Genomic DNA, 18,405 nt, shown 5'->3' with positions numbered 1-18,405 from the left:
AGCCAAACTTAATGCAGTCTGTGTCCATATTGTTTAACCAATTCATGTCAGTTTTTAAAGACAGTTCCACAAATTAAAATGGTTTATTTGTAGAACTGCTGATTTCAGACTTAAAATATATTTTTTTCTTACTTAATCTCCAGATGAAAGGAGTTAACTTGTCCTGTGTGCGAACATGCATGGTGGTTGCAGAGGAGAGACCAAGGATTACATTAACACAGTCTTTCTCTAAGTTATTCAAAGACCTGGGCCTCTCTGCTCGTGCAGTAAGCACTACGTTTGGGTGCAGGGTCAACGTAGCAATATGCTTACAGGTGAGATTAAACTGCTTATTCCTTACACTTGCACACAATATCCCTGGGAACTTTCTAGGAAGTCATGTTCAGCTGTGTGTTATTTTTTTTCTAATAAACTACATAATCTAGAACTCCATTGCTTGCTGCTTCTTTACCAAGTTGAATAAGCTTAGAAGTTGTGGATTATGAGAGTATTGATTTGCCTGTCTAATTTGGAGGATCAGCATTACAAAACTTCTTTCCTGTCTGCTATGCAGGAGCAGTACTAAATTAAATACACATCTTCCTGTTCATAAATATGGTAAATATTTTGAAAAATGCAATTGCAGCTTTCATATGATTCAGATTTTGCCTGTTGAAAAATAGCTGATGTATATGTAGAATAAAATGAAGATAAGAGTTCCTCAAATAAAAACTCTTATCTCGAAGACCCAGGAAAACTGTCAAGGTTGACAGTTTTCTTTCCACTTCGAAAGATTTCAAATTAGCATTATCAACATGCAAATGTGTTTGTCTCACTTCATATGAGAGCTGGACTTTTTTTCAATTAAAGGTATAAAATGGGAAGGTTTGAGAGGGAGAACAGGCATGTGTATTACACAGCCCTGCTTCATGGACTGTGGACAATGACATGCAGTTGTCCAGACTGGTCTTTGATAGCTTAGTATTTAGTTGACACTAATCTTGTATGTGTAATTTAACCAACAGCTTCTTAAATATGTTGTTGTTCAAACCGGTCATTTAGTTTCTTTATTTGTTTGCACATATTAAAGGAGAAAAGATTAACACCCTCTAGATAACCAGTTATAAAGAAATAAGGCCAGAGTGATTTTATGAATCTGTAGAACAATAGAAAAAATATGGATATAGATGAAATGAAGAAGACTGTGAAGAAAGACTGTAAGTTCCTTGAATAGAATATTTCAGGTGCTGAGGGTCAAAGAATAGCTTTCTGAATGGCCTGTCTGAAAAAGGATTTAAAAAATACATGTTGGCTATCTGTTGTTCAAAGGGTCCAAACTAAGTAGAAAAATATCAGTTTGGGGCCAGGTAAGAGCTTCCTGTGCAGTCTGACTTGGAGGCACATACCTACGACGTTAATCTAAGAGCAGCCTTAATAACCTAGGAGACCATACTTAGAATAACACTGTGCTATTCTGTCTTGATGATATCAAGAACTTCTGATAATTCACAAGCAGCAATATGAGAAATCTTCAGTCTCTTTTTATGGTAGAATACTCTGCTTTATGCTAGTTTAAGACAAACAACAACAACAACAACAGAAACAAACAAACAAGAAAATCACCAAACCAAACCAACATTTTTTCCAGGAGAGTATTCCACGATAATTGTGAATAATGTAGGACTTCTGGGCATTTAAGCTTTCTCCTCATTTTATACCTCTTTATCTTTGTTTTCATTATTTTTTTTTAGTTTACTTTTACCCTTTCCCACATTCTTCCAAAGCGATAACTGTATCTGACATTTTATGGTGTTGAATTTAAATGAGTAGATTTGTAGCCAAACTGAATATTTGATACAATTTAGCATGCAAATAAATCAATAACAATTTACCACCTTACTGGCGTGGTCTACTGAGAAGTTATTTCTGAAGTTACAAGTAGCATTTAGATACCTGCAGATGGAGGAGGGATTTATGATAGGACAGCAGACATTATGTATGATCTGCCTTAAGCCTCTTCTTGTTTATTTACTGGGACTTGCATGTTTCCCAGTGAACCACTTTAAAATGCCAGGCTCTTAGGTAATCTGAAATGGGAATTTTCTTTTCACTCTAAAACAGTATGAGTTTTGTTTTCTGTCTTACTGTGTGTATCTTATGTCTCCAGTGCCTCTTTGTTTGTATTTTCTTCTTCCCCTTTTTCTCTGTTTCACACACTTTGATGGCTTCTGTTACTTCTGTTTGTGGTCCCACTGTCAGCCAAACAGGCTGGGCAAGCTGGCTGAGCAGGTATAGTGATGCATGTGTGTGCTTGTAATGTCCTAAAGTCAGTCTGGTTCAGTGGTAAAACTCTATAAAGAATGTATCCTATTTGAGGGAGTTTTCACTTGAAAGAGGTCAAGTGATTTTTTTTTCTAAATAAGTTTTTCCCCGCTCCCCCCCCCCCCCAAAAAAAAAAACACTTGTAGCTGACGTACAAAACCTCTTTCTCAAACATGCAATATGGGGCTATAGCAAGGAATGATGTTAATGAGTGGTATCTTCCTGAAAAGTAAACACCGTAATGCCAATCTGGTATGGCCATGGGTTTCCCTGAGCCTTAGCAGTTCTGCAGATTAAGAAAGCAATGCCATTATAAAGACATTGTTACTATGCTCCAGCTCCGTGCTCTGGAGTGGGTAACAAAGCAGCCTCATTTTTCAAAACTTCTAAAATGAGCAGCTATGCTATGTTTCCCTGCATGGGAGAGAATAATCACTGACTCTTTGCATACATTTTTTAGCTTAAATATGCATTTCAGAGTAGTTTCTAGTTGCCTTGAGATTAAACTCTGCTGGAAAAAAATAAAAAAGAGAAAAAAGTCCCCTGTTGCCATGTTGGGAAATTAATTTATTTTAGGAGTCTGACCTTCCTCCAGAGTTGGTCAGAAGGTTTATCTTCTGACTGCAAGATGTCTACCTCTGTCTAGGCCATTACTTGCAGGAGCATTGCAAAGATAGCAGATAGTTAGAGGTATGTTTTAGATGAATGTTTTTTTCTTCAAAGTTAGCAAAACTTTTATGAAGTAGAACAGCTGAGCTTTAGGTAAGGGGTTATGCCTGTGTAGGTTTATGCTTACATAATTTGCACTTGCTATGTCGTGTTTTTAAAGGAGGTGTAATTTTGTAAAAATTTTGTAAACTTAAAGGTCTAGCTGTATATATACATTTTTCACTTGTGCATTGATTTCTACTAATAAATTTACTGATTTCTATCGTAAAATGCAAACATTTCTGAAATTGTTATATAATTGCATAAAACATCAGTGCTTTATGGCTGACTACTAGCAGGTGACTACTTCAACTATATTTTTGGCAGGTTAGGACAGTACTTTATAAGTGTCAGTAAAAGAGGGAGAGGGATTTTTGAATTTATGTGGCCATGAAAATGAAAATAGGATTTTCTGGCTTCTGTTGATTTTGTTCCGTCCTTTGTATTCATAGGGAACAGCAGGACCAGATCCAACAACGGTCTATGTAGATATGAGAGCACTTCGACATGACAGGTACAGATTATGTTATGGTAAAGCATTAACCATTAAATGACTGCAGAGGAGAAACTTCAGCCATGTTGTAATCAGCCTGGTATATTGAGATATTCTTGGCAGTAGCTAATTCCTCATCACTGAATTAAAAGGAACGCCTATCCTAGAGAATCCTTTAATGTGTGCTACAAGTGGTACGGTATCTCCACCTCCATCACTTGTTCTGCTCTTCCTTTCTAGACGCTCACCTAAGTTACTGTCAGCTCATCCATATTCTATAATCCAGACTCATTAGCTGTTTCGTAGTTAACCATACCTCCAGCAAAAGGTGATTTGCCAGTTGGCTGGTTTGTCAGAGAGTCACAGAAAGATTTGGGTGGGCAGGATCTCAGGATGTCCCTCATGCTCAAAGCAGGGCCAAATTCCAAGCCTTCATCACATTACTGAGGGCCAGGACCAGTTTTGTTTGGAAAATCTCCAAGAATGGGGATCTCCCTCCTCTCTGGGTATATGTCCTGAGGCTGACATCCAGCTGCAGGAAGATTAATTTCTTACTGGCATTTCCCTTCTTGCAGCTTATGTGCCTGACCTCTACTCCTTATGATGCATAACTCAGAGTAATCGGGCTTCATCTTCTCTGTAGCAATCCTTGAAATAATGGAAAAAAAAACAGTTAGCTGTACTTAGACTTTTTTTCTTCAGACCGAACATGCAAACATCATCTGGAATCTTGTTGAGGATACATTCTCTCAGTCTTAATTCTGTAGTCATAATTTTTTCATTATCTTGTCTCTTGGTTAACTGAACTGATAAAATCGCTGGCATTACCAAGTTCAGACTAATTTATTAGTGTTCATACATCGGTATAATTGTTTCTGTACTTATTTAAAGAAACTTAATATCAATATTTGGTATTGATATAAAAATATTTTTTTCTTAATTGATAATTTTGAATCAGGGGCTTATTATTTCAATCAGGGGCTTAACTGGCAGGTTTTTTGATTACTGTTCTGTAATTTTTTGAAGGTTAAATCTTAGTTGTTAGAAAACAAGCATCATGTGCATGATCTTGATCTGGTGTTTGACCAGATCAATGTAAATTGCTCATTTTTTCTTTATTATAGCACTATGATTTGCCTGAGATATATTGTTAAGTTCAGCCATAGCCTCAAAGCTCCCACTGTGCTAATCAGTTCTAGCCTGTGTGTGTTGGGATAGTAAAATAATGCATAATGTATAGGGGCTGTTTCTCTTGTACAGTTCTCCTATTGCACTCAATTTTTGCTCCTTCTGCAACTGTGCTATCTTCATAAATTACGCCACTAATGTGCAGTGTCATGTCACTTCCTTCGTTTTAGGCTTCTTGCTCCTTACTTTTTGTAATTCCTACTGGTGCTGCTGTGGTTCAGTGTGGCAAGCAGAAGTCCAGGAGAGTTCAATAAAGATGATGATAATAAAAAATGCTGGTGAAACTGCAACCTTAGAGCTCTTCTGGAATGAGTTATTCATCTCTCTGGAGAGATGAGTTTCTGATTCTTAAAAGAAACGTGATATATGGGAATGCTAATACCGAAGTCTTGAAGACAGCTAGAAACTCTTAACTATCTCGTGAATAAACTGTGAATAAGTTCTCGTGAATAAGTTTAGTTAACTTCTATTTAAGTTCATGTATCTTTGTACAAATGCATTTTTCTTCTATTTTCCCAGGGTACGTTTGGTAGAGAGAGGTTCTCCGCACAGTCTCCCACTTATGGAGTCTGGGAAGGTGAGAGACAGAGATCAATCCTTTTTCCTATCCCTGTCTGGGTGGTGAACTGTTTCTCTCAGTACAGAATCTGTGCAATGACAGGATGAATGTGCTTCACTAATCACAGTCTATCTAGGAGAGGCACTAGAGAGAACATGACATGAACAGCTGATAAAAGTGAAGCAAAGATTGTAAAATGAAGGAACGTTGCTGAAGCATATGTTGCTGTAGCTGAAAAAATCACAGGCCTTCACACAAGGCATTTTTCAGGTGTGAAAGATCAGCTCTGTAGCTAAATACAAGCTGCAAAATAGCTGCTTAGAATTTAAATGATGAAACAACTTAGTAGGAAGAACTGATTGATACCCATGAAGTAAAGAGTAGAAAGAGGAGAATTGCATGGACTGACTTCTGTGGCTTTCCATTATTAACTTACCTTTCTTTTGATGAATTCAACTTCTGTTAACTTCAGTTTTAAACATTTGTTTCCCGTTGAAGATTCTTCCAGGAGTAAAGGTCATCATAGCACACACAGAAACCAAGGGACCTCTGGGAGACTCACATTTAGGAGAGGTAAAGCTTCCTCTATCTCATACTTTGTTTATCAGCACTGATATTATATATAGATAAATCATATTAGATAAATTCATGTCATACTTAGACAACCACAATCAAATTAATGTGGCAAGGAAATGAATTCAGCAGAGAGCTGGAATGGTTCACATACTTATGTGAACGTCTTCATGGTTTTCTCCCTCCTGTGCCAAACTATTGCATGCCAGGACCAGGTGGTATCAGTTAACTAGTCTGTGTCTGACTGGTAGTTACATGAGGCAGTGAGTAGGTACCGTGTATCATTATATACTCCATCAGTGGGTAGTAGTAATGAGGTAATTTGCTGCTTGGTTTAATCTGTTTCATAGACATTTGGATTTGTGCTTATTAAGATGCCCTTCTAATAGAAGATAGCTGGTTGGTGGGTGTCCCTTTCCAGTATGTCAAATGCCTAGCTCATTTTTTCTCTTGACCATCGCCAGTTACATGTATGCAAAATGTTTTTTAATCCCTTTTCCTGGTCATTTACTGTGAGGCAGAAGTTAATTATTTTAACAAAACAACTCCTGTCATTTAAATCAATAAAGTACGCTGCCCAGATCTGGCAAAATAACCTATACTTATATTGGAATCGTTCTCTTCTTTTTGTTTTTCATCCCCTAGATATGGGTGAGTAGTCCGCATAATGCTACTGGTTACTACACAGTGTATGGAGAAGAAGCACTGCACGCTGATCACTTTACTGCTCGATTGAGTTTTGGAGACACTCAGACCATATGGGCTCGGACTGGATACCTTGGCTTTCTGCGCAGAACTGAACTTACTGATGCTAGTGGAGGTGAGAGGAAACAAATACACTTAGAGAAGCATGTGCTGAAACTCACTGGGGTAGCTGAGCTAGCAAAGAGTAAGCTGTCCTGCAAGTCTGTCCTGGCTTCCATAAGAGAGTAGTGCTGAATATAACAGGAATCTTTACTCTGTACATATTCATTGATTATAATGATACTGGGTAATCATGCAAAAGGAGAAATTTGTAATGAATTATTTTCATTTAGAAAGTAGGATCCTCTTCCTTTCCACTTAAACAAAACAATATGAGCACACTTGTTAAGAGCACTAGAGCCTTTCTACTTACTTTTTGTGTAAACCTCTTTCCTTACAGAAAGAATACAGTATTTCAGTGCTGATCTAGATAATACTAATAATGATAATTCATTCAGCAGTTTTAGGACATGTACAAATATCAGCGATTTCCCAGCCTTTCAGAAGTGAAAGGTTTAGTGGAGTAACTTATCCTTAATTTTTTCTAGTATATAAATAGTGTTCGTCTCCTTCTTTTTTCTTTTTTTCTCTTTTCTTTTATCTTTTTTCTCTTTTCTTTTTTCTTTCTTTCTAATTCAAATCACAGTGTCTAAACTTGAGAAATGTACACAGATGGAAGAAAAAACTGCTCTATTTGCTGTTTAGACAGAATATGGAATAGGTGTAACTCTTGATTATCATGCTTAAAAATGTATATACATATTTTTAAACATCCTAAGAAAAGGAATTTGAATGCTTATCACTTATTAGCAATGTACCTGCCATTGCTTGTGATTAAACTTAAATGAATGGTGATATCTCCATTGATAGTGTCTGTCTCCCCCTCTTTGCTGTCACTGGATAAATAGGGGGTTCACAGATACCTTTTACAGTTCCTGGAATCATCCATGGTACAAGACAGAAAAACATTTTTTTTTCCACTTCTGGAACATAAGCCTGTTTGGGGGACCCTATATGCTTCACTCCTACCTTTATTTCTCCATTATGTGAATAAAGAAGAGTGAGCAAGGAGAGCAAATTGCTGAAGAATCAGCCTTTCTGGAGAGGAGTTACCCCATCTGTTAATGTGGATACCAGCTTAGGGCTCAGAATTTGTCTGTGATGTAGTTCGGTTAAATCAGCCATTAAGAGGTCATCTTCCAGTCTCCTGTTCTGGTGTGCTATTCCGTCTCCTTGGGGCTCTTGAGAACAGAAAAGGTGGATGCTGTTGCTCCAGCTGAAGAAGTCCCTGCAGCTCCCTAACTCTATCTCCTCCAGAGCAACTTCTGCAGACTTTCTGCATTCCAGTAAAGAAACAGTCTTCATCACAGATTTGTGTACTCTCTACCCACGGCTAAAACTGCTGTACAGAACAGCCCCTTCTTTGCCCCAGGCCTCCACCTGTTCAATCCACTTAGTACTCTGAGCAGTTCTGTGTCAGCCAGCCCCTCCTGAGTCTGTTCCTGAAGCATTAAAGGGATGTACGTGGTCTCAGGATATGAGTGCGAGCTGTTGTCGAGTAGATTCAGGTCCCTGAAAAAAAATTTACTGTGTTATCTTCCCATTTAGAGCTGGTAGATCATGTTAGAAACCACTCAAATGAGGTGCTCGCGCTTTTCTTACTTTCTTCGCTTTCAGATTTTCTAGGGTAGTTACCTGACCTCTCCTGGGCACGTTGTATTGCTGCTTCAGTGCTGGTTCTGAACGGGATGCTCTGACAGAGGTGTTCTTCTCTGTCCAAAGTGGAATGGCTCCCTCTCCTGGAGAAAGCTGGTAGTGGAAAGAAAGGGGAATTGCAAGCAGGTGTTCACAAAGAGAAGTTGCAGATGGCAAGGCACTAGATTACTACAGCACTTTTTTTGTGTCTTGTAGCTTTCTGAAAAATCACATATGATAAAGATTTTCCTGCTGTGGAACAATGTCAGTTGTCCTTAAGTTTGTTAGCATTTGAGAGAACAGCTTTCAGAAATTACATTATTAGCAAATGTGAATGAAATAGAGTACTGCTTCCCAGCATGTTTTTAGTCTCAAGTTACATGACTGAGCAGAATTCTAAAATAGGCAGAGAAAAAAAGAACAATTTCTTTGGACAGAGTTACAGGATGAACGTGTCAGTTTGGAGAGCACGTTCTGTAAGGTCTAGAAGAGCTTTGTGTGTTTAACCTAGGAAAGCTAAGGTAACAGGTTTGTTCTCTTCATTAATTGTGGGGAACTTAAGTTGAGAAGAATGTTGCTGTCATGAGAATAAGTGGGTATAAATTTAAAAATAAATAAATAAATAAAAGGAAACCTCTTTTTGATAGGAGAGAAGTTCTTTGGTAATAATAGTGGGAGAAAATATAGATTTTGGTTAGTTTTATGAACTGAGATCACTTTATGTAAGAGAAGTGGCAGAACTGGATAACAGAAATTATTTTTAGTCTGTTTTCTTTTGCTTTGAGCCAATAGACAGAAGTGCCAAATTACCTCACAATTCTTCTTTAAAAATGGGAGAGCATGATGTGTATTACGGACTCTTTCTCCTCAGAAGCACCAGGAGTGTCTTAGAACATCAGGAATAAGCACGGACAAATGAGGTTGTCTGTTTTTCAGATCTGTTGATGTTTGGAATGTCTGTGTTCTGTTGCAGAGAGGCACGATGCCCTATATGTCGTAGGCTCTTTGGATGAAACACTGGAGCTCAGAGGAATGAGGTACCACCCCATTGATATAGAGACATCTGTAATAAGAGCACATAAGAGCATTGCAGAATGGTAAGAGTCTCAGTTATTTTTCTGTATCCTTCTATATCTTCCAAAGTAGAAGGAATCAAATTTTGCAGGACAGCAAGCTAGATGGAGTTAGTTGAGTCTATAGCAAGCTATAGAGTTGAGCTTACTAAAGTCTTGCTTAGAAAATACTGCAGTGAGAATAACTAACTGAAATATAAGACCCATTTGTACCACTCAAACAAACAAACAGAAAATAACAACAATAAAGAACTCCACACCTTCATCAGAGTTTGATCTTCAGTCAAAGACCAGGAGAGGGCACAATATGAACAGGGTGGGAGAACACTTCCAACCTGTATTGCTGATTTTCATAGCGGTCAGAATGTGGATGTTGTACATCTCTAGGATTTCTTGAATCATAGAATGATATCTTCTAACATATATTATTCTCATTTTGTACTAAGATGATATATGCCATTTGGCTGTAGGTCCTCTTCAGCCACAAAGTGGTAGTGCTTTCTTGTTGTAATTATTGTGCATCTTTGTCCTCAGGGTGGTGAGGATGTGGGGGGAAATCACACAGGAGGTTGTCTAGAGCAAGGAAGTTGATTGCACGCCTCAATAGTTCCTCCACCAAGAAGGAAAGAAGGGTAATGGTCGTAGGTGACTCCCTTCTGAGGGGAGCAGACGGCCCCCTATGTCAGCCAGACCCTCCCCGTTGGGAAGTCTGCTGCCTACCTGGGGCCTGGGTCAGGGACATTACCAGGAAACTTCCTGACCTTGATCACCCCTCCAATTATCAGGTAATTCAGGCTGGCAGCTATGAAATTGCTGAGAGAAGCCTGAAGGCCATCAAAAGGGACTTCAGGAGACTGGGGTGGTTAGCGGATGGAGTGGGTGCGCAGGTGGTGTTTTCCTTTATCCCTTCAGTGTCAGGGATGGATACCGAGCGGACCTGGAAGGCCCAGCTGATGAATACATGGCTGAGAGGATGGTGCCATCGCAGGAATTTGTTTTTTTTTGATCATGGGGAGCCTTACTCAGCACCTGGCGTGATGGCTGCCAAAGGATCCCACCTGTCTCAAAGGGGGAGATGGATTCTAGCCCAGGAGCTGGCAGGGACAACAGGGAATTAGGCCCAGTCAGCATGGGCTCATGAAAGGCAAGTCCTGCCTGACCAACCTCACTTATCTCCTTCTGTGACTGGGTGACCTGCCTGGTGGATGAGTGAAAAGCTGTGGATGTAGTCTACCTAGACTTCAGCAAGGCCTTTGACAAGGTCTCCCATAGTATTCTCCTAGAAAAGCTGGCAGCCCATGTCTTGGACAGGTACGCTCTTTGCTGGGTTAAAAACTGGCTGGGCAGCTGGGCCCAGAGAGTGGTGGTGAACGGAGTGAAATCCAGCTGGTGACCTGTCACCAGCAGTGTTCTCCAGGGGTCAGTATTGGGGCCCATCTTCTTTAATATCTTTATTGATGTTTTGAATGAGTGCACCCTCTGTAAGTTTGCAGAGGACACCAAGTTAGGGGGAAATGTTGATCTGCCGGAGGGTAGGAAGGCCCCACAGAGGGACCTGGACAGGATGGATCGATGGGCAGAGGCCAGTGGGGTGAGGTTCAACATGGCTAAGTGCTGGGTCCTGCACTTTGGCCACAACAACCCCATGCAGCCCTGCAGGCTTGGGGCAGAGTGGCTCAAAAGCTGTGCAGAGGAAAAGGACCTGGGGGTGCTGATTAATGCTCATGAGTGGGCAGTGTGCCCAGGTGGCCAAGAAGGCCAACAGCATCCTGGCTTGTATCAGGAGCAGTGTAGCCAGCAGGACCAGGGAGGTGATCATCCCCTGTACTCTGCTCTGGTGAGGCAGCACCTCAAGTACAGTGTTCAGTTTTGGGCCCCTCACTACAGGAAAGACATTGAGGCCCTAGTGTGCTAAGAGGAGGGCTACGAAGCTGGTGAAGGGCCTGGAACACATGCCCTATGAGGAGCTGCTGAGGGAACTGGGGTTGTTTAGTCTGGAGAAGACGAGGCTCAGGGGAGACCTTATTGCTCTCTACAGCTACCTGAAAGGAAGGTGTGGGGAGCTGGGGGTCAGCCTCTTCTCACAGGGAACTAGTGATAGGACTAGAGGGAATGGCCTCAAGTTGTGCCAGGGGAGGTTCAGGTTGGAAATTAGGAGAGATTTATTCTCAGAAAGAGCAGTCAGGCATTGGAATGGGTTGCCCAGGGAAGTGTTGGAGTCACTGTCCCTGGGGATGTTTAAGGAAAGGTTGGACGTGGTGCTTAGGGACATGGTTTAGTGGGTGACATTGCCAGTAGGGTGATGGTTGGACCAGATGATCTTGGAGGTCTTTCACAACCTTAATGATTCTATGATTCTCTGAATCTCTGGAAATGTATAAAAATACATTAATAGCAAGCATGCACACACTGACTGAAATCTTAATGGTACTTGTGTTAATAGGTAAGTGTAAAGGACTTTTCAATACATGATTGCATGTATAAAAGAGAAAAAGACCCACTGACAGTTTTTACAGAGGCAATTTGAGAAACAGTTGGCAGAGAATATCCCAAAAAGTTACAGCTCTGATATCTCTTGATTTATACATATTCATATTATTATATTGCTTTTTCACATTACTTATATTGTTCAAGTCCTTACAAATTATTGTTCAAGTCCTCCAAATTATTTGCAGTAAGTCTGTCTTTGGTAGCTTCATTTGACTGTGGTTTGTTTTCTTTTTCTCACCTTTAATATTTATATCCTGACAACAGTGCTGTATTTACATGGACCAACTTGCTTGTGGTGGTTGTGGAATTAGAAGGCTCAGAACAAGAAGCATTGGACCTGGTTGCACTGGTAACAAATGTGGTTCTGGAGGAACATTACCTCATAGTAGGTGTTGTAGTCATTGTGGACCCAGGTGTTATTCCTATCAATTCCCGTGGTGAAAAACAACGAATGCACTTGAGAGATGGATTTTTAGCTGACCAGCTGGATCCTATTTATGTTGCCTACAACATGTGAAAACATAAAATCACAAGGCTAAAGCACCAAAATCTAGGGACTTTCTGAATAGCATCTGAATTCATTTGTTATGTTTTTAAAACTGTTGAAAAACTTAGGAAAATGGAGATAATAATCTTCATAGACCGTCACTTTTCAGATTGCATTTAATTTCATAAATCCATTATAACAGTTATTGCTGTCTTAGAATGGAGAATTTACTGGAATTCCTGAAGGAAACTTACAAGAACTATCATGGACCAATGTGTTTTGTTTTGTTTTGTTTTTTACAATAATTATGAATGTCAGTACTTGATGCACTGCATAAAGGGACATAAGGCGGGGTGGGGAGAGTACACCAGCTGTGAGGAGGACTCTTGGAAATAATACTGAAAGTTGTGAAAAAACATTTGGAGTTAACCCTCCATTAGATTGTTTGCAATATATTGGCAGTACCTGGGTTGGGACATAACTTTCAAGATTGCACACATCTCTAGCATATTCTCCTACTGTACTGATAGGAATTCCGCACATATTTCAGGTTTTAAAATGCAACCTTTTTATTTTAAATCACTGATTCATCCCTATTCAGAAGAAACAAGTTCATTCCAATTCCAGATTCAATCTAACAGGAGTTATGCTGCTGTTCAGCTTTTTTGTACCAAGCAAAAGCAAATACTGCATCTGTAAGAAGGTTACATATTGTGCCATGCTAAACTCTGTAATGCTATGAACTTTATAATAAAATATTAAATTAATATTCAGTTTTAACTACTTGATGCAGGAGCCTTCACTGCTCTTGCTGTTGTAACTTCATGTTAAAAGTTGCTTGTTTTCATAGCATTAGTTGTTAATTACTGCCCTGCATAACACCAAGTATTTAAGAACTCATTCGAAAGCCAACAGTCTCTGAATTGTTTGTAGAAATGTTTACAAAGCATGATCTTAAAGTATGTTTTCCATGAATATCCTGTGCTAAAACTTATGATAGTAATTTTTTCCACCATGGAAAAGACATTCAGTGTTAGGTGGATCTGCCATGGTACAAGCCTTCATCTTTTAGTTCAGTTTAGACAGACCTTTTGTTCAAGCTGAAATAGCCAGGTGGTTGAGTCACACTGACTAAATACAGTTTTGAAATTTCTGCCTGATCTATTACTGCAGTGAACCTGATTCAGAAAGAGAATGTGAAGTTATTCAAATACTTCATGTGTTTGAAGGTAAGTAAGAGACTAGCAAATAATTATTTTTCTAGAGTTAATAAGGAGTTTGAGCTACATTTTTTTTTAGTAATGCTTGGGTTTGGCAAAAGAGCCAGGTTTTTCTGCAAGGCAATGTTGCCTGGATCAGTGCCTAAGAAAGATGGATATCAATATCCTGATAAGAGGATATCAAATGACTCTTGGTTGAATGAACTATAAAATCTTCTACAAAGTGCTTTCATATATAGTCGTTCTTTGCCCTCATGGTGTTTGACTGTGGTGTATGATACAGCTGCATACCCTACTATGACTGTAATTATGTACAGCACGTGTGTAACTTATTGTCTGAGTACAGCAGCCTTTAGCAGTGGACTGTGGGACACTCCTCGTAACACAACAGCTGGCAAAAAAGAAAAAAAAAGAAAAAAGAAAAAAGAAAAAACTACCTAACCCCAATTTGAATGTTGTAGTTTTTTAGCAAATAAAACATTGTAAGATTTTTGTATTGAGATATTGGTTGACAGTGAGACAAGTTGCCTTGTAAAGTAAGACTTAAAACAAAAAACATTAAACATTTCAAAACAGCTCTTGAAAATCTGACTTGCTGAATGTTGACACTTATGCTGTTAGATCAAAAATTAACTTGTTTACAATACATAGATTTCACCTGCATTTTGGACAGCTCAGTGCTTGGAGATCTTTTACTGAAAGAAAAAAAAAGAAATCTTTACAATTGCTTTACAGTTAAAGCAATTAAACAGCCTCAGTGCTGGATTTCCTGTTTTCACTGAGTTCTGCGGGGGGAGCAGCATACTTCATCAGGAGATAAAAGGCTATCTGGTGCGGCACGAAGACCCTTTCCCGAGGGCTGAAAGCTCTCCGGGCTGCGCTGCCGCTGTGCCGCGGACGGGGCGAGTGGGGCTTGGGGCGCTGTAGCCACGCCCTGCGCCGCGCCTCCATCTTGGAGCCCCTCCCGCGGCGGGCGCTGCGGCTCCTCCCAAGATGGCGGCCGGGGCGCCCCTCCCCGGCGTCAGCAGCGGGCGCCGCGTCGCGCGGGGCGGTGCCATGGTGCCGGCGGCGAGGCCGCACGGGTGCGAGCGGTGCGGGAAGGCGTTCGCGCAGGCCGGCGCCCTCGCCAAGCACCGCCGCGTGCACACCGGGGAGAAGCCGTACCGCTGCCCCGTCTGCGGCAAGGCCTTCGCGCTCTCCTCGGGGCTGGTTCTCCACAAGCGCACCCACACCGGGGAGCGGCCCCACGCCTGCCCGCTGTGCGGCAAGGCCTTCATCTCCTCCTCGCACCTCGCCCTCCACCTGCGCTCCCACACGGGTGAGAGGAAGTACAGGTGCCCCGCCTGCGGGAAGCTCTTCCTGCAGTCCTCCCACCTGGCACGCCACAAGGCCATCCACACCGGCGAGCGGCCCTTCAAGTGTGAGGACTGCGGCAAGCACTTCGGGCGTGCCTCGCACCTCCAGACCCACCGCCGCGTGCACACGGGCGAGAGGCCCTTCAAGTGCCTGCAGTGTGAGAAGGCCTTCACGCAGAAGGCGGGGCTGGTGCTCCATGTCCGCCTGCACACAGGGGAGAGGCCTTACAAGTGCAACAAATGCGGGAAGAACTTCCGCTCCTCCGCTCACCTCGTCTCACACCAGCTGCTCGAGTCTGGTGAGAGGAACTTCAAGTGCACCACCTGTGGGAAGGCCTTCAAGCAGGCCTCGTCCCTCAAGCAGCACCTGAAGACCCACGAGGTACGTGAGCCTCACCGCTGCTCAGTCTGCAGTCGAGCCTTTTCCAGGTCCTCATACCTCCAGCTTCACATGAGAACGCACAGCGGTGAGCGGCCGTACCACTGCTTGGTGTGCAACCGGACGTATGCCAAAATCTCCACTTTTGAAAAACACTGTAAAAAGCACCAGCAGGAAGAGGAGAAGTCCGATGTCAGACCTGGTTCCGCGACCACCAGGGCAAAAGCAGTGACTGAAAAAAAGACACGAGAACTGCAGCACCAAGATGACGACCATGAGCAACCTCTGCAGGCTGATGTAAGGCAGCAGCAGGAGGAAAGGCGTTGAGAGTTACTAAAATGGGCTGTTCCTTGTCCTCCGCAATGTGACTGGGGAGAGGTACTGTCTGCTTTACTTTTTATTGAATGGAACTGACATGCTGCTGCAGTGCTCTCCCAGAAAGCACTTCCAAATGGACTTCTTCCTCTGACTTGGAGCTTCAGCGCAAATGCTTTTTTGGGGCATAGCAGATAGGTAGAAACTTGCAGAGGCTGCCTGCAGCCAGTGTCATATGCAGAACTCTGTGTTATGGAAGGGCTCACCCTGTTCACATGCCCTGGTGAAGGTTTCTACACAAGCAGCACTATCTAACACTGACTTCCAAAGGTTTCTGAGCAACTGAAGCACCTGCTTTTACAGAGTGATAAATGGATACTTCTGTGTATGTGAGAAATAAATTAAATTGTAGTTTCTTAAACAAAGATAGATTTCATTTGAAGAGGAAAGGGAGGTGGCACACCCACAGAAAACAGATGGGTACCAACAGAAGGTTTAGGAAACATGCAAGAATTTATCCTGTAAAGTGTGATTTGTTTTTAAAGGCATTGTACATAGCCAGAAGATAGCAACTTTGAGCCTTTTTCATTTTTCTGTTAATTACAAGGCTTGTACATAGTATCCAGATAGTGCTGCACTGCATGTTTTATTGTGACATTATCAAAGCAGCTTAACGCATCAAAACTAATGAGGACAGGTTGAAAAAAATCCATATATATATCTATATATATATATTTAGACTAAATTACTGGGCATGGAAAACACCATAACAAACAAATGGCAAGCCCTGTTCTCTCTTGAATTAAGAAATTGTAGTTGGTTAAGCGAGCTGGTTACCACACCGAGGGAATGATGTAAGTTGTGGAAAGGGTTGCTGTCAAAGCAGAATTTTCAGATACACTCAGTTGTGTTAGGTGGGATTCCAGTGACAGCTGAATAATAACTCTGTAAACATTAAGAAACACACCGTTAATGCAGCAATGATCTTTCTGAGCTAGCACTTTGTACTGACTTTTTATAAGCTTTATGTCATTCTAGAAACAGTACTGTGAGGCTATTTTAAGCCTTTATTTGTTGCTTACTGTTACCCAGGAATGTATTATAGCAGAAAAAAAAGGAAGCCCTGAATTAATGTTAAATGTGTTTTCCTAATTTTCTGTACAGAGTTAATGATTTTTTAAAGTGAACTATTTTTCCCTGCTATCACGTGAATACACGTATTTTGCACTCCGCGGATCTTAAAGCATCTGGTTTTGGTGTCTGCAGCATATTCATAACTGTGTTTTAGCAATTTTATGAAAGAAAAAGGGAACTTATGAAAGCTTGCACATTTAAAGCATTTAAAGTATTGTCATGTATCCAGTCAGAAGTCACGTTAGTGGATAATAGAGCTGAATTACATCTAACTAGTTTACAGTTAATGAAACTGCAACTTTTTTAAAAAAAAAAACAACTTGCACTGTGGGGTTTATTTGATTCTGGCTATTCTAAGATATAACTCTTATTGTTGAATTAATGTTTATATTTAGCTGGTTAACATACTTTTGATGTTTACACGGCCAGATATTTTAAATGAGATGTTTCTAAGCCAGTTTCCTGTCATGACAAATTCTAATGCAATTTTTTGCTACCGTCTTTAGATGCTGTTTTGTGACCAGTGTTGCTGTTTAGAAGGAACTAAACACACTGTGTTTTATTTACAGTTCTGTTATGCCAATGCCGTAAAAGCAGAGTTCTATCATTTTGTATTTCAATACATGTTATTATTAAAATAATATACACCGCTGTCTTTTCCTCCAGTCACTTTTAAAATCTTATTCTCACCTAAAATAAGAGCTTGCTTATAGAGGTGACAGACATTTGCTAGTTCTGTTATTCCTTAAAACTCAGCTTGTCAAGGTAACTGCAGAACAGCAGTTTGTCTTTATTTCTGGCATTTTTCCTTGCCAAATATGTACACTAGTGCCACAGTGACTGTGATTATACTTGTAATGTTGCAGTGTCAAGAAAATACGAAAATAGCCTTAATTGTTTTGGAGTAGTTTTTTTGTTGTTCAGTTATTGAAGTTGGATTATTTTCTCTATTAAAACAAACAAACGAACAAAAACACTTTGCATTTTCCTCTTCTAGTTTCCTGCTCTGTCAGCTGCCTTCCCCCAGCAATTGGAAATCCACACTATTCAGGATGCAGGATGACCTCAGACTTTGTACAATAAAATCCAGTGCCAAGAATATTTCAGAATGAAGAAACTGGAAGTATACTCTATCGCCCTGACCGTTGCAGTACAGTAAGTAAAGCTAGGCAAATCCTTTAGATTTAGTATGTGGTAGGGGGAATAAATTAAGTCACAGATCACTCACAGAAATGCTGCCACTTTCTTCTGAAATGTACTTTTCAGCTTAATGTAGAGAGGGAGCAGGGATGTGCTTCCGTGTCATTTAGACCACCAGGACAGAAGAGCACCTCGGAGCTTGCAGTGTGGATTTTTGAACTTCTGGGAAATGTGGCCCAGTGCTTTGTTTACATGATTGGTTTACTCCATCTGAGAAGGTCAGGAATATTTCTTCTCTGAGAACTGTAGAAATCCACATTTGATTTCTGGGAAAACCATATTGTGTTTTTCTGTTTAAATCTGTTGGGTAAATCATTTTTGTACTCTTAGCATGCAAACTCTATGCTATGACTTCTACGTTGTTCTAATTCTTGTCAGAGCCTAGAGCGCGCTCCTTCTCCAGGGACAGCATCAATTGCAGTCCCTGTCTCCCCTCCTGGAGCAGCTGCTGCTGCCTCCGGTGCAATATTAGGATTATAGAGAGCATAACT

General features: G+C 40.8%; 2 protein-coding genes across 6 annotated transcripts in view; both read left to right on the top strand.

Annotated features, from left to right (window-relative positions):
• Positions 1-14,100, top strand: part of DIP2A (disco interacting protein 2 homolog A) — a 105,250-nt gene extending 91,150 nt beyond the window's left edge. For 3 of the 5 annotated variants that reach the window (XM_035331085.1, XM_035331086.1, XM_035331083.1), the window contains 8 exons: positions 144-314; positions 2,239-2,268; positions 3,462-3,523; positions 5,210-5,267; positions 5,748-5,822; positions 6,468-6,642; positions 9,235-9,358; positions 12,089-14,100. In XM_035331085.1, coding sequence (XP_035186976.1) covers positions 144-314; positions 2,239-2,268; positions 3,462-3,523; positions 5,210-5,267; positions 5,748-5,822; positions 6,468-6,642; positions 9,235-9,358; positions 12,089-12,341 — 948 coding nt within the window. In that variant the 3' untranslated portion in view covers positions 12,342-14,100. The remainder of the gene's footprint in view (positions 1-143; positions 315-2,238; positions 2,269-3,461; positions 3,524-5,209; positions 5,268-5,747; positions 5,823-6,467; positions 6,643-9,234; positions 9,359-12,088) is intronic. The other 2 variants (XR_004752208.1, XM_035331084.1) reach the window with 2 other exon arrangements.
• Positions 14,101-14,524: 424 nt separating this feature from the next.
• LOC118169559 (zinc finger protein 239-like) lies at positions 14,525-16,472 on the top strand. The gene is made up of 2 exons (XM_035330901.1): positions 14,525-15,595; positions 16,320-16,472. The coding sequence occupies exon 1, from the start codon at positions 14,525-14,527 to the stop codon at positions 15,590-15,592; it is 1,068 nt and encodes a 355-aa protein (XP_035186792.1). The 3' UTR covers positions 15,593-15,595; positions 16,320-16,472.
• The last annotated feature ends 1,933 nt before the right edge of the window (positions 16,473-18,405 follow it).

Source organism: Oxyura jamaicensis, chromosome 7 (genome assembly GCF_011077185.1).
Source record: "Oxyura jamaicensis isolate SHBP4307 breed ruddy duck chromosome 7, BPBGC_Ojam_1.0, whole genome shotgun sequence".
In the NCBI taxonomy this organism is placed as follows: Eukaryota; Metazoa; Chordata; class Aves; order Anseriformes; family Anatidae; genus Oxyura; species Oxyura jamaicensis.
This window is presented reverse-complemented; position numbering and strand designations above follow the sequence as displayed.